Source organism: Mobula birostris, chromosome 16 (assembly GCF_030028105.1).
Source record: "Mobula birostris isolate sMobBir1 chromosome 16, sMobBir1.hap1, whole genome shotgun sequence".
Taxonomy (NCBI): domain Eukaryota; kingdom Metazoa; phylum Chordata; class Chondrichthyes; order Myliobatiformes; family Myliobatidae; genus Mobula; species Mobula birostris.
Genome location: NC_092385.1, coordinates 31,245,249 through 31,261,046, shown reverse-complemented (window position 1 = coordinate 31,261,046; position 15,798 = coordinate 31,245,249). Strand labels below are relative to the sequence as shown.

Below are 15,798 nucleotides of genomic sequence, written 5' to 3'. Positions count from 1 at the left end.
CAACCATCTGCTGTGACTGTTCAAGGACATCTTCAGTCTCCCACTGCTGTAGTCATTAGTGCCCAAGAAGAGCAGCTTGAGCTGCCTGAATGCCTACTGCCAGTGGCACTTACATCTACTGTGATAAAGTGCTTTGAGTGGTTGGCCATGGCTAGAATCAACATCCTTTCTAAGTAATGCAATTTGCCTATCGCCCAGTAGGTCTACAGATGATGCAATTTCACTGGCTCTCCACGTGACCTCCGATCTCTTGGATGATAGTAATACTTACTTCCGGCTGCTGTTTATTGACTCACTGTTCAACACAGTTCTACCATTAACAAGCTACAAAACCTGGGCCTCTGTACCTCTCTCTGCATCTAGATCCTTGAGTTCCTCACCAGCGGAACACAGTCTGTGCAGATCAAAAATAACATCTCCTCGCTGGCAATCGCTTCTCGCTTGAGGTGCTGCCTCACTTCAAGGTTGCATGTTTAGTCCATGCCCTGTTCTCTCTACACCCATGACTATGTGGTTAGGCACAGCTCAAAAGCCATCTATAAATTTGCCGATAGCACAGCTATTGTTGGCCAAATTTCAGACGGTGATGAGGAGCATACAGGATTAAGATAGATTAGCTGATTGAGTAGTTTTATAACAACCACCTTGCACTCAACATCAGTAACACCAAGGAATTGCTTGTGGACTTCAGGAACAGGAAGTCAACGTAACACCCACCAGTCCTCATCGAGGGATCAGCAGTGTAAAGTTGGTCAATTTCAAGTTCCTGGGTGTCAACAGCTCTGAAGATCTATCCTGGGCCCAACATTTCTATGCAATTACAAAGAAGGCACAACAGCGATTATATTTCATTAGAAGTTTGAGGAGACTTGGTATGTCACCAAAGGTACTCGCAAGTTTCTACAGATATTCAGTGGAGCGCATTCTCACTGTCTAGTATGGAGGAGCCATTGCACAGGATCAGAAAAGGTTGCAAAAAGTTGTAAGCTCAGCCAGCCCCATCATGGGCACTAGCCTCCCCAGCATCAAGAGCACCTTCAAAAGGCAATGCCTCAAAAGTTGGCACCCATCACCCCGGACATGCCCTCTTAACATTGCTACCATCAACGAGGAGGTACAGGGGCTTGAAGGGAGGAGGTACAGGGGCTTGAAGACAGGCATTCAATGTTTCAGGGACAGCTTCCTCCACACCACCATCAGATTTCTGAATGGGCAGTGAATCCATGAATACTACTTCACATGTTCCTTCCTTTCTTTTTGCACTAATAATTTATACATATACTTTTAATTGTAATTTATTTATTTTTTACTATTTGTTACAATGTACTGCTGCCACAAAACAACAAATTTCATGAAATTTGCCTGTGATATTAAATCTGATTCTGATCCTGAATCTGACTTTGATTGTGTTATTTGAGACCTGTGCACCTAAAAGAATGATGATGCTTTTCACCACCATACTGGACCCACATTGTTGCGTGATTTGTGACTGTGGCTCTCATTGAACTGGAAGCATCTGTTCTGCAAAACGGGCCACATGACCTTGTTGCTATACTCTACCCAGGTGGCCTCTGACAGTTTATGTCAAATGCTTCTTTCACAGTTTCTAATAGCTCAGACTGTAGAAAAGCACGTCCATTTAAAAACACATTGAGCTACTGTTAAATATGGTGAAATAAACAAAAAAAACTGAATTTAGTTTTAATAACTATACCAGCTGTGGAAGGGTTCAAAGTGTATCAGCCACTGATTGTGCCTGGACTTGATAATGGGTTCAGGGAAAGAGTGGGAGATCAGATCTGCACACTGCAGCTTGTTGTCATTAATAATGAACCATAATCCAACTCATTAATTCATACGGAATTTTCAGAGAATATTCTGATAAAGAAGATAGTAGACTGACCTAGCATTTCCTTACTGGCTGCTTTCGACAGCCAACGGGGCCCACCATTTTAGTCACCTTGATTAAGAAAGAGAAAACTGAAACCTATGAACCGTCCTTCATTACCACAGGGAAGAGCTTCACCATTAATGATGTTTTTCTGAATTGCAGATATCTCTGTTGATAAGCAGAGCTTTAAAGTAAGTTCACAAAGAGTAACGAGAGTTGGTCAGGGGATCTGCTTTAGATGTCATGCGTTCCAGGGCGAATGCATTCACATAGAAGCACGGGCCCAGCATTCCCTCACACTGAGTTTATTTTAATGTCCAGTGGGATTCGATTGTGGAGTAAAATTCTTTGGTAATAACCATCAAGACTACGTGGCAGACAGATAAAACCTAACTGCATAAATTCTGCAAAGAATTGGTGTGGGAAATGCACAAAAAATTAGGTCCTGGCCCAAGAAATGCCTGAGGTATCATTAACCACCTTTTCATTGGGGTGTCCATTATACTAGGCATCCATGATGATGATGAAACAGATTTCTGTTACTTACAAAGGTGAGGACTGCTGAAATCTTTGGGAGCTCCTGAGCACATTGATTCTTGAGGTTAAGAATTGGGTCTAGGAGAGAACTGAGCCAGGAGAGGTGTCACAAACAAATGCTGGCAGTATTCAACTACTCAAGAAAAGGTATTGGCCTGACAGCTCTACCTTGCTTACCAAGAGGACAAATGCTTTAAATTTTAACGTGGTGGGGCCTCATAATTTCATAAATCTTTGTGAATATTATGAATATTAAATATAACTATTAAAGGTAATATATTTTAAATTATAGTAGTATGATAATTAGTTATAATTATTATTTTATTCCCATATCATTTGCTATTGAACCAAAAATATAATTCAGCAATCTTTGCTTACTGTGTTGATTTCTGTCTCAAAAAAAGAAATGTCTGCTTGTAAAGATGATATGGTGGGAAATGGACCAGTTCACTCTTGGCATTGCATATTCCCAGGACAAATATAGCAAAGCTTGTTGGAGTTCAAAACATATTCTGCAGTATTTTAATAATTTGTCATAACTCCCACGAGAGAAGAGCACCCTCTAGTGTACTGGTGTGGCATTTTAATTTCTAGCATTGGCCAATGTTTTTACATCTGTCATGTCTTTGCTGATGCAGTGCCAATTCACACTTGGTGGGCATGAGCCCAGAAGGAACTGATTCTGGACTTTCCTGAACTCACAGAGATATAAAAAGAGAACAAAAAAATCATGATTAGAGAAGGCCATTGGGATTATCTTGCATGTGATTTCCTGTGCTTCACACAGCAGACGTTCTGAACTCACCTGGAGCTAATCTCCTGAAAGAGGTGAACAATCAGATAAAAACAGGCCAATTAGCAGGTGTTGGAGAATTTAGAAAATTCTTCTCATTCCATTTAGAGACAAAGACAGGGAGAGGAAAATGACTATCCACTCAGTTTGGAATACACTCAGATTGAACTGAAGCTGAAAGGATAATGTTCCAGCCCAAAACATCATCTCCCTCCTCTCCCTTTCATGAAATTCCAAATAAACATGTAATTTGCAAGGATTATACAGTACATCTTACTTGGTGAACGAGTGATTGAAAGGTAGTCAATTAATAAGACATGACTTTATTAGATTTCTCGTTATTTCTTTTGTGATTGGATTTTGGATTATAATAAATTTATTTTTCAAATTCTGTTAAATTTTATTTTACTGGTTCAGATATGATTGTGGTGGCAACTCACTTTACCTGGTTTATCAATTGAGATGTCTTCAGGCTAAGAGCCAAGCCTAAGAAGTCAGTTGATAAGAAATAAGACGTAAATAAAGGTAAAGAATTCCTCTTAGCAAACTGGGCTTATGTCAGTTGTTGTGGTAGTTCTTTGGTATGCACAAAGATCAACAAAGTTCAATACTTAAATTCTCTTGATGTATGGATTCCATGTATTGGGAGCACTCAAATGCCCTGCACAATCAGTAGAAGGAGTGAACAACCTCACAATCTATCCATCCTTTCATCCTGTTGGTAACCATCTGCCCCATCTGTGGGTACTCTGTGTTCTCACATTGGTCTCTAAAGCTGGTGAAATTGGCATGGATGTAAATCATCCTGAATCCTGTGGACCTTCCTAAGAAGGTAAGGTAAGGGCAGCCATCCTAACAGCAGATCACTGAATTCTGAATGTAGCTGCCCTTTCCCCCCTAAGATTTACTTGTAATGATGTTAGGAAATAAGATTGGTGGCATCTTGGCAGTGATGCCCAGACATACATTGTTGATTGTCACACTGTAAGTGAGGGGTATTGAAGCTACTTAGCCATTCCACCACTGATCCCTCAATGAGGAGAGGACTGGTGTATGTTCTGCTGACTTCCATTCCTGACGTTCAGTTTAGCAAATTTCTCAGCAAACAAACTACTTAAGCTAGTAGAAAAGTAAATTCATTTGTTTAGAAGACTTCATTTGATGGAAAAGACTTTTACTTTTCTAAGAAAGTTACAGCTACTACTGCAACTGACACGAAGAAAGAAAACTAACTAATGCGAGGGTGGCTAAATCAGTCTTTCATTTATGTAGTACAGTATCTGTGATTTTGTTTTAGTTCTTACTAATTGAAACATTTTTAATTTTGTGCTCCTGTAGTATTTTGCTTTTTAATTATATTTCATTTATATGGTATTGATCTTGTCTGCTCATAGCAGTTCAAAGAAACCAGTGTTCAAAGTTTAAAGTAAATTTTAATATACGTCACCATATACAACTCTGAGATTCATTATCTTGCAGGCATTCACAGTAAATGCAAAGAAATACAATAAAATCAATAAAAGCCACAATCAACAAGCCAGACAAATGCCACTGTGAAAAAACAACAAATTACAAATACAAAAAGAGAACAATTATAATAAATAAATAAACAATAAATATCAGGAATATGAGATGAAGATTTCTTGAAAGTGAATCCATAGATTGTGGGAACAGTTCAGTGTTGGGGTGAGTGAAATTGAGTGAAGTTATCCCCTCTGGTTCAAGAACCTGATGGTTCAGGAGTAATACCTATTTCAGAGCCTTGTGGTATGGGTCCTGAGGCTTCTGTACCTCCTTCCTTATGGCAGCAGTGAGAAGAGAGCATGGCCTGGATGGTGGGGGCATTTGATGATGGATGATGTGCTCAATGGTGTGAAGGGCTTTACCTGTGATGGACTGGGCTGGATCCACTACTTCTTGCAGGCCTTTCCGTTCAAGGGCATTGGTGTTTCTGTACCAGACTGTGATGCAACCGATCAATATACTTTTCACTGCACATCTGTTGAAGTTTTAGATGACATGCCAAATCTTCACAACCCTCAGAAAGTAGAGGCACTGCCGTGCTTTCATCATAATGGCATATAAGTGCGGAACTCAGGACAGATCCTCTGAAATGACAACACCGAGGAATTTAAAGTTGCTGACCCTCTCCACCTCTGATCTCCGATGAAGACTGGCTCATGGACCTCTGGTTTCCTCCTCCTCAATCAATCAATCGATCAACTTGGTTGATTGGCAGGAGGCAAAGAATCGGAATAAAATCGGAATAAATTTTGCTTGTCTGCCAGTGACAAGTGATATTCAGCAGAGGTCAATATTGGAACCACTTCTTTTCATGTTATATATCAGCGATTTCGATGACAGAATTGTTTTTGTGGCCCAGTTTGCAAACAATACAAAAATAGGCGAAGGGGCAGGTAGTGTTGAAGAGGTAGAGATTCTGCAGAAGAACTTGGACAGGTTGGGAGAATGGGCAAAGAAGTGGCAGATGGAATATATTGTAGGGAAATTTATGGTCACGCACTTTGATAGAACGATTAAAGCCAAAGTTTATTTTCTAAATGGTGAGAAAATTCAAAAATCAGAGGTGCAAAGAGTCTAGGGAGTCTTTGTGCAGGATTCCCTAAAGGCTAACTTGTAGATTGAGTTACTGGTGAAAAAGACAAATACAATTTTAGCATTCATTTTGAGAACACTAGAATATAAAAACAGGAATGTAATGCTGAGGCTTTATAAGGCTTTGGTCAGACCACACTTGGAGTATTGTGAGCAGTTTTGGGCTCCTTATCTAAGAAGACATGCGGGCATTGAAGAGGATCCAGAAAAGATTCATGAGAATGATTCTGGGAATGAAAGGCTTAACATATAAGGAGAGTTTCGTGGCTCAAGGCTTGTACTTGACGGAATTTAGAAGAATGAGGGGGGATCTTATTGAAACCTATTAAATATTGAAAGCCCTAGACAGAATGAATGTGGAGAGGATGTTTCCTGTAGTGGGTGAGTCTTGGACCAGGGAGCACAGCCTCAGAATAGAGGAATATCCATTTAGAACAGAGTTCAGAAGGAATTTCTTTAGCAAGCAGGTAGTGAATCTGTGGAATTCATTGTCACAGATGGTTGTGGAAGCCAAGTCAATAAGAGTATTTAAAGCAGTGGTTGATTGTTTCTTGGTTAATCAGGATATCAAAGGTTACAGGGAGAAGGCAGGAGAATGGTGTTGAGAGGGATAATAAATCAGCCATGATGAAATGGTGCCCCATGTCTTATGGTCTTCAATTAACTCCTTACTCATGCTGACATTGAATGAGAGGTTGTTGTTATGGCACCACTGACCCAGATTTTCAATCTCCCTCCTATATGCTGATTTGTTACCGCCTTTGATTTGGCCAATGACGGTGGTGTCATCAGCAAACTTAAATATGGCATTGGAGCTATGCTTAGCCTCACAACCATAAGCATAAAGCAAGTAGAGTGGGGGGATAAGCACAGAGCCTTTGGTGTACTTGTGCTGATGGTGATTGTGGAGGAGATGTTGTTGCCAATCTGAACTGAGTGGGGTCTGCAAGTGAGGAAGTCAAGTTTCCAGTGCACAGGGAGGTTTTGAGGCCTAGGTTTCAAAGCTTATTGATTAGTTTTGAGGGGATGATAGTATTGAATGCCAAGCTGTGGTCAATAAAGAGCATCCTGATGTATACATCTTCACTGTCCAGATGTTCCAGGGTTGAGTCTGGGTCAATTGGTTTCCAGAAGTTCACCCTCCTGAAGGATGATCTCTCATCGCCCTGAGACTGAAATCACAGGATCATCAGGGGCTGTGGGAGTAGTGTAAGTGCTTCCATGTTTTGATGGTCAAAGCAAACATGGAAGGCATTGAGCTCATCTGTGAGTGAAGCCTTGTTGTCACTGACGTATCTCACTTGGTTTCACTTTGTCAAAGGTGATAGCATTCAAATCGTTGAGCTAGAAGCGATTATTTGAGAAGTAAAGGAAGAAAGTCACCAAGGGATTTAAATATTTTCAAAGTAACGTGGAACAGTAGCTTGTCAATTATGTTCATTTTTCTTTTCTTTGGGAAGTTGACCAAGATAATAGTTGACATTGGTGTTTTCTACTCCTAAAAGCATATCAGGTTTGCAATCTATAAACTAAAATTTCCATTAAGAATAAGAATTTATGAGGAAAATATTTTACTCAAATGGATTAAATATGTTTATAAATTTAAAGGATCATTCGACTGTAAAAGAGAAATAACAATAAACTTTTGCAAGTGAGCACACATAATGAATCTTTTATGATATTGTTTGGGGGATTTAATCTGCTCCTTTCCAGATTTAGCTGTTATTTACTTCCCATTTCAATGACATGAAAGTATACTTTTCTCTCGTAAATTAAAGTTTTTGCCTGATTGCTTTTATATTCGATTTTTCGATTTATCCACTTGCATTAAGTTTGTATGCAGTTAAGTTAAACATAATCAAATACATTCATATTGTTTTTTTAATCTTTTGTAATTAAAATGGAGTATCGTGTTTTTTATTTGATGGAAACAGTCTGTGGATTTGCAGCTTTCAAGTCAAGAACTAACTTCTCTCTAATTGTTGTCTCGATAGCACTGCAAACATGGGGTCTGTATTGTGAAGGATCCCACAGAATTTGCTGCAATGGATGGATCATGGGGACCTTGGAGCCCATTTGGTTCCTGTTCCAGAACTTGTGGAGGTGGCATTAAAAATGCAGTTCGAGAATGCAATAAACCAGAGTAAGCATGTTTCATCAGTGTACAAAACACATTTAATTCTTTAGCAGATCTTGAAAGATCACTGGATTGTCTTAATTTATCCATCATTGTTTAAAATTCTGAATGGAATATAGTTACTTACAATGATGATGAAAAGTCTTCAGAATATAGAACATAGAAAGGAACAGCACAGGAATCAGCTCTTTAGCCCTCAATGTATGTGCTGACCATAATGCCTATTCCAACAAGTTCCATCTACCAACACGTGATATACTGTATATTCCTCCATTCCGGATATATTGATGTGCCTATCTAAATGCCTTTTAAACATTGTTTTTGTATCTACATTCTCCACTTATTCTGGCAATGTGTTACAAGCTCCTATCACTATTTGGGCAAAGAAAAAAAAGCCTCAAAAATCATTTTCAATATTTTCCCCTCTTGCTTTAAAGCCCCAGTATTTGATTTAAAGACTCTTGACTGTTCACCCTATCTATCCCTCTCATAATTTTAAATACTTCAATCATGTTTCCTGTGAGCTTACAGACCTCCAGGGGAAACAATCTAAGTTTGTCCACCCTCTCCCTATAGCTAATACCCTCTAATCCCGCCTTCATCCTGATGAACCTCTTCTGCGCTCTTTCAAAGTTTCCACATCCTCCTTGTAATGGAGCAACTGGAACGGCACACAGTGATCTAGATGTGGCCTGACTTGAAGATTTTTATACAGCTGCAACGTTCTGATAGCAACTGCTCAGTACTGAAAATGAACATAGTTATTGTGTTCTAGAAATGGAAACACGATTATTATTTCCTGATCTTAGGCCACGAAATGGTGGGAAATATTGTGTTGGACGAAGAATGAAGTTCCGATCATGCAATACAGAGCATTGTCCAAAGCAAGAGAAGGACTTCAGAGGAGAGCAGTGCACGCAGTTTGATGGAAAACATTTCAATATTAATGGCCTACCTCCAAATGTGCGATGGGTTCCCAAGTACAGTGGAAGTGAGTATTTCATTAGGAGAGGGAAAAATATTAGGATACAAATTCTATTGTGTAGCAGAACATTTTATGCATTATACAACTATTTAGAAACAGAAAAGCAAACACAGGCTCAAAACACTGGGTATTATGATAGTTCAAAATAATGAAATTGCTGCAAAACTAAACTATGCGAGCTTTGAAAGCAGGAGTGGGCTTTTTCTCCTTCCCCTTCTCCCAACTTCTTATTCTGGTTTCTTTCCCCCTTCCTTTCCAATCCTGATGAAGGGTCACAGCCCCAAACATCATCTGTTTAATCCTCTCCAGACCTGCTGAGTTCCTCCAGCATTTTGTGTGTGTTGAGGGCTTAATCTGGTTATCCCCCATGCATTCTTGCCAGCCACACCTACCACTGCAGTGTTTCACCATCCATCAGGTACTCTTTGATAGATAAAACAACCCAAAAGTAGCAGTTCCAATTGAGAATCTTAGCTTTAAGGGCTCTTACTAAGACAAAAGGTCACCTTTAAAGCTTGCATGTCTTGTGTAGCATTACAAGTAAACTATGGTTATTATGTCTGGGAATTGTGATGCTGGTGTGCACAATGCACGTAAGAAAACCGATACCCTCTGCCCCTGCGCAAAACTCATGTGGGTCCCCCTGCAACACTGTTTTAATGTACATTTTCCGGTGTGGAAGGTGAAAAACATCATTAAGCTAAGAATCCTGTTTCCTTTCCAGTTTTGATGAAAGATCGCTGCAAGTTGTTCTGCAGAGTGGCTGGAACCACAGTCTATTATCAACTCAGGGACAGAGTTATTGACGGCACTCTTTGTGGGCCAGATACCAACGATGTGTGTGTGCAAGGACTTTGCCGGGTACAACATTAACTTTGAAATGATGTAAATTTTTAAGTTAGAAAATTGTTTATTTGATGTCTCACGAAATTAATGTTTATTTTCTACAGCAAGCTGGATGTGATCATGTGTTGAATTCAAAAGCACGAAGAGATAAGTGTGGTGTTTGTGGTGGTGACAATTCTTCATGCAAAACATTAGCAGGCACATTTAATACCGTCCACTATGGTAAGATATTTATTTATACAGATCAGGTTATTTGCATAGTTACCTCGTTTCTTTGACCTCATATTTGCTTAATTTTAAAAAAAAACAAGCAGGTACTCTTTAGCACTATTACAAATCTAATTTATTGCTGTACATAAGAACGTAAGAAATAGGAGCAGGAGTAGGCCATCTGGCCCGTTGAGCCTGCTCTGCCATTCAATAAGATCATGGCTGATCTGGCCATGGACTCATCTCCACCAACCTGCCTTTACCCCATAAAGCTTAATTTCCCTACTATGCAAAAATCTATCCAACCTTGTCTTAAATATATTTACTGAGGTAGTCTCCACTGCTTCATTGGGCAGAGAATTCTACAGATACACCGCTCTCTGAGAGAAACAGTTCCTCCTCATCTCCGTCCCCTGAATATTGAAGCTACGTCTCCTAGTTCAAGTCTCACTACTAGTGGAAACAACTTTCTGGCCTCTATCTTATCAATGCCTTTCATGATTTTATTCCCTTTCCTATATCTTATGGTCCTATGGTCTAATAATATCTCCTCTCATTCTTCTGAATTCCGGTGAGTATAGTCCCAGGTGACTCAATCCGTCCTCATAGTCTAACCCCCTCATCTCTGGAATCAACCTGGTGAAACTCCTCTGCACCATCTCCAAAGCCAGTATATCCTTCCTCAAGTAAGGAAACCAGAGCTGCACGCAGTACTCCAGATCTCCAGATGTATGAGTCAGTGGCTGTCAACCTTTTTCTGCTCGTGGCCCACGTGTGATTTTCATTGATCTCTGGGACACCCCCCCCCCCCCCGCAACCCTCCATAGTCTGTGTTAGTTGCTAAAGTTTCTTTTTGTCATCAGTACTAATTATTCTAATATACAGACAATATTAATGTTTTAACAGGTTATTGTTATTATTATATGTTATATATAATGTTCAGGTGGCAGAGTAGAGACTCTACCAAAGGAGGTGTAAGACACTCGTCCCCGTAGCTAGCATGCAGGTCACCCTTGGGCAAGGTGCTTAGCCCCCTGATCAGGGTCATGTGAAGCCATGGGAGCAGGTAGTGGATGGTCGTACGAGCAGTTGGCACATATCAGAAGTCCTGGTTATGCGACCACTGCACCAGGCAGGCAATCTCAGAAGAGTATTGATTATGGCTGGGGTCACCCATCTTGTAAAGACAATGCCCAGAAGAAGGCAATCGCAAGCCACTTCTGTGGAAAAATTTGCCAAGGACAATCATGCTCAAAGACTTTGATCGCCCACATCATACGACATGGCACGTAATGATAATGATGAATGTTACATGTGTATGTTACATATGTATATGAAAAATAAAACTATTTCAGAGCTCTGAATAAATACTAGAATATTAGTAAACATCAAAAAAAATCTCGTGAAAAACTATCAGTGTTGAATATACATGTAAAAATTAAACTAGCTTTTTAGGCAGTATTGTTTAAATTTTTAGGCAAATATTTTAAGTGCTATTATATACAGTGGCTTGTTGGGGTATTTATCCCCCAACAATTTGTCCACATAAATAAGCATTATAGTCAGGGATTTTGATCAAGTTAATTAAGAATCTTTATTTGTGAATCACATGCTCCTTTTTTCACCACAGAGTTCAAAAAGCAGGGAAAACTAAAAATTAAAAAACTGAAATATCAGCAGTTCAAAAGTATTCAACCCCCTTTGCTCAGTACTCAATTAAATCACCTCTCGCAGCTATTACAGCCAGTAGTCTTTCTGGATAAGTAAGTCTCTATTAGTTTTGCAGAATATGGTGGAGCAAGATTTGCCCATTCCTCCTTGCAAAATTACTCCAGCTGTGCCAGGTTAGTTGGGGAGCCATGATTGCCAGAGATGTTCAGTCAGGTTAAGGTCAAGATTTGGGCCACTCAAGGAGATCAATGTTCTTTATTTGAAGCCACTCTATGATTGCTCTGGATTTGGGTTGTTGTCCTGATGAAAGATGAACTTCCTCCCCAGTTTAAGCTTTCTGGTAGAGGCTAGTAGGTTTTTATCTAGGATTTTTCTGTATTTAGCAGCATTCATCTTCCCATCAATCCTGACCATATTTCCAGTCCCTGTTGCTGAAAAGCATCCCCATAGCATGATGCTTCCTCCACCGTACCTTACTGTAGGAGTGGTGTTACCTGGCTAATGTGCAGTATTAGATTTATGCAACGTGTACCACTTAATGTTGAGGCCAAAATGTTCCACTGTAGTCTCAACAGATCATAAGACCTTCTTCCACATCTTTACAGTATCATCTAAGTGATGCTTTGCAAAGTCTTGGAGGGCAAGGATATGCTTTTTTTTTTAGCCAGGGCTTCTTCCTTGCCACTCTTCCATAAATACCCTTTTTGTGCAAGGCCTTGGGGATTGTGGAACCATGAACTTCATCTCCAGTTGCAGTCATTGACTTCTGCAGCTCACTCAGATTGACTATTTGCATCACAGTAGCCTCTCTTACAATGCCATTCTACTCAAGCAACTAAATTCAGAGGGCCAGCCTGACCTAAGCAGTGGGGCTGTGGTTTCATATGGTTTCACATTTTCACGATGGACTACACGGAGCTCTGAGGTATGTTCATTGCCTTTGAGATAGTCCCTTCTCCAGATTTCTCCTCCTCTCATTTCCATGACTTGCCTTGAAAACTCTTTTGTCTTCATTTTGGTTTGGTCTGTTGAAAATGTACCTTACTGTTGGACTTTACAGAGAGAGGGGTATCTATTTTTATGACTTAATTGAAAACAGGTGATCCTCTAATTATCTATATCATCAAATTGAGTGAGTTGGTAAGGTAATATACAGTATTGCACCTGAGGAAAATTAGCATAGTAATTATGAAGGGGATGAATATTTTTTCAGCCTCATAATTTTGGTTTTTAATTTTTAGTAAATTGTTGTCAGGTTTTAGAATTTTTCTTTTGATTTGACATGATGCATAATGTTTTGTAGATCAGCTCAAAAATCTTATTTCAATATATTTTAAATTTAGAAAATGAGACAGTAAAATGTGAAAATAATCGTGGGAGCGAAATACATTAGCAATGCAATTCATTTCATTCTGGATTCCAATTAAATGACATATGTTCATTTCATCTTTATTTATATATTTTAGTCATATTTTATTAAAACAGTAAACTTATCATGGCCCATTCAGAAACTCTGTGGGCCCCAGTTTCTTGTCTTCCATATCTGGCACGGCCCCCGGGGGCGGGGGGCGGGGGTCATATCGCCTACAATGAAAATTACTGGTATAAATTGTTTTATTTGATGAAATGCTGATTGATGAGCATCATTAATATTTGATGAAAGAGCATCAATAGTCATCCTACCCAGTGAGAAATAGCAATGCAGGAAACATTGATGATAGTTAAATGAATGAGCTAGTCATTACCAAAACAGGCAGAGCTTGGCTGTTGAGTGCTGTACACTGAATATAGTAATACAATATTTTTTATTTGAAATAGCAATCATTTCTGAACTTCTGTTCCAATTTGTATTGATTTTAAATAATTTGGCTATTTTGCTTAGAACCATGGTCTTACTAGTAGTCAAGTTCTTTTATTTTTCTGTCCATTTTGTGGGGAAGCCTGCGCAAGGCTAATGTTTTTGGATTCAAACCCCTTGCTAACTGGACAACTTCAAGGAATCCACACAATATAATTACATATTCCTTCATGGAATATCGCCGCTCCCAGCTGACAGCTAATTTTGATCAAAAACCTTTTAAGAAATTAGTAGTTATTACACAATAAATACTAATTCAAGTTATTGTGTGCAAGGTGTTGAATCGTTGTGTCATAAGACAAATCTCTACACTATCTCATAACTCTTTCCTGCAGTCTATTATACCTTCAAAGGCCCCATTTGTTCATGTTTCAGCTTTGATTTTAAAGATGAAATTGCGTATCTTCATCCAGTGCTGCTCAAAAAATGCTGACATGAAAAATTCCTGAACATTGAAATACATATAAATTCAGCAATTAACATTATCTTGTGTTTAGAAAGAGCAATTTGTTGTGATCAGAAAATCAATGTCTGTTTCCTAAAGAATAGCAGTGATTGCAACACTTCTGTAATACATGAAGACCAGTAGTTTTCAGATATGCACTTTAATACAATTTAGTACTTTACCAAGTCATTAAAATATATACTTGGAATACCTTTTTTTTAATGTTTCCTAGGATATAATGTGGTTGTACGAATACCAGTTGGTGCTACAAATATTGACGTGCGACAGCACAGCTATTCAGGGAAGCCCGAAGATGACAACTACCTTGGTAAGTTTATTTAAAGTACAGTAAATGCATATATTTTGATACTTCCTACTAAGTCCAATAAACTTATCTGCTCATGCCAATAATTCCAAACATTACAGAATTCTAAAATCCTTGACATGATACATGAAATAAACACTTCAATTATCCATTATCTACCTTCCTGATTTTCCATCAAATTTTTAGGGCATATAATTGCTAATGCTCAGCTCCCCTTGTCTGTTGCCTGTCACCCTGTGTTAATTCTGACATTCCCATTCTGACATGTCTATCCACGGCCTCCTCTACTGTAAAGATGAAGCCACACTCAGGTTGGAGGAACAACATCTTATATTCCGTCTGGGTAGCCTCCAACCTGATGGCATGAATATTGACTTCTCTAACTTCCGCTAATGCCCCACCTCCCCCTCGTACCCCATCCGTTATTTATTTTTATACACACATTCTTTCTCTCACTCTCTTTTTTCTCCCTCTGTTCCTCTGACTATGCCCCTTGCCCATCTCTGGGTTCCCCTCCCCCCACCGTCTTTCTGCCCGGACCTCCTGTCCCATGATCCTCTCATATCCCCTTTGCCAATCACCTGTCCAGCTCTTGGCTCCATCCCTCCCCCTCCTGTCTTCTCCTATCATTTTTGATCTCCCCCTCCCCGTCCCACTTTCAAATCTCTTACTAACTCTTCCTTCAGTTAGTCCTGACGAAGGGTCTCGGCCTGAAATGTCGACTGTACCTCTTCCTAGAGATGCTGCCTGGCCTGCTGCGTTCACCAGCAACTTTGATGTGTGTTGCTTGAATTTCCAGCATCTGCAGAATTCCTGTTGTTTACCCTGTGTTAATTTTGGAATTGTATGGGTCAGATCATGCTCGACCCACTCTGTCCCTATACTTACTGCTTGCCTTATTTCTATGATCACTTGATGTCCTTCCTAATGTCTGAGGTGTTTTAACTGTTTTAAATGCTCCTGATATTCAAAAACAGTTGAAATGGGGCCAAATAATTATTAAGAACTCTAAAAATGAATTTACACTCTTAAGAGGGAGAAATCAATTAAAAACGTCAAGATTAAACAAAATAAAGAAAGAGCAAATCCACCTGCACTCACTTTTTCAGCCCTTACTGGTGAGTGCACTCATCTACCCTTCTCCACTTAACGTAACTGGGCTAGTTCCAGGACTTGACCTCCAACTCATAACTGCCTTCCATGAGACAGTGTGCTTCTGTGGAAGTCAGGATCAAGGTCACCTGCACAGTTTCTCTAATGGAATTGCCAAATGAGAGTAATATGATCTTATCCAATGTATCTTGATTTTCCTACCTGGAATATTACATCCAAGATCTAGGAATCTGCCATCATTTGTCGATATCCACTCTTCTCAGTGGTGAGGTACCCATTAAGATAGAAAATAGAGGTTTCATTATAAACTAGCATGATGTTCCTTTACATGCATCCTGAGCATTTTCTTTCCATTTTGTTAAAAAAGATCC

At 39.4% G+C, this 15,798-nt stretch overlaps 1 protein-coding gene across 2 annotated transcripts in view; it reads left to right on the top strand.

The window, feature by feature from the left end:
- Nucleotides 1-15,798, top strand: part of adamts9 (ADAM metallopeptidase with thrombospondin type 1 motif, 9) — a 267,099-nt gene that overhangs the window by 67,507 nt on the left and 183,794 nt on the right. For both annotated transcript variants that reach the window (XM_072280518.1, XM_072280519.1), the window contains exons 12-16: nucleotides 7,832-7,980; nucleotides 8,784-8,965; nucleotides 9,684-9,820; nucleotides 9,910-10,027; nucleotides 14,222-14,317. In XM_072280518.1, the coding sequence (XP_072136619.1) occupies nucleotides 7,832-7,980; nucleotides 8,784-8,965; nucleotides 9,684-9,820; nucleotides 9,910-10,027; nucleotides 14,222-14,317 (682 nt within the window). The remainder of the gene's footprint in view (nucleotides 1-7,831; nucleotides 7,981-8,783; nucleotides 8,966-9,683; nucleotides 9,821-9,909; nucleotides 10,028-14,221; nucleotides 14,318-15,798) is intronic.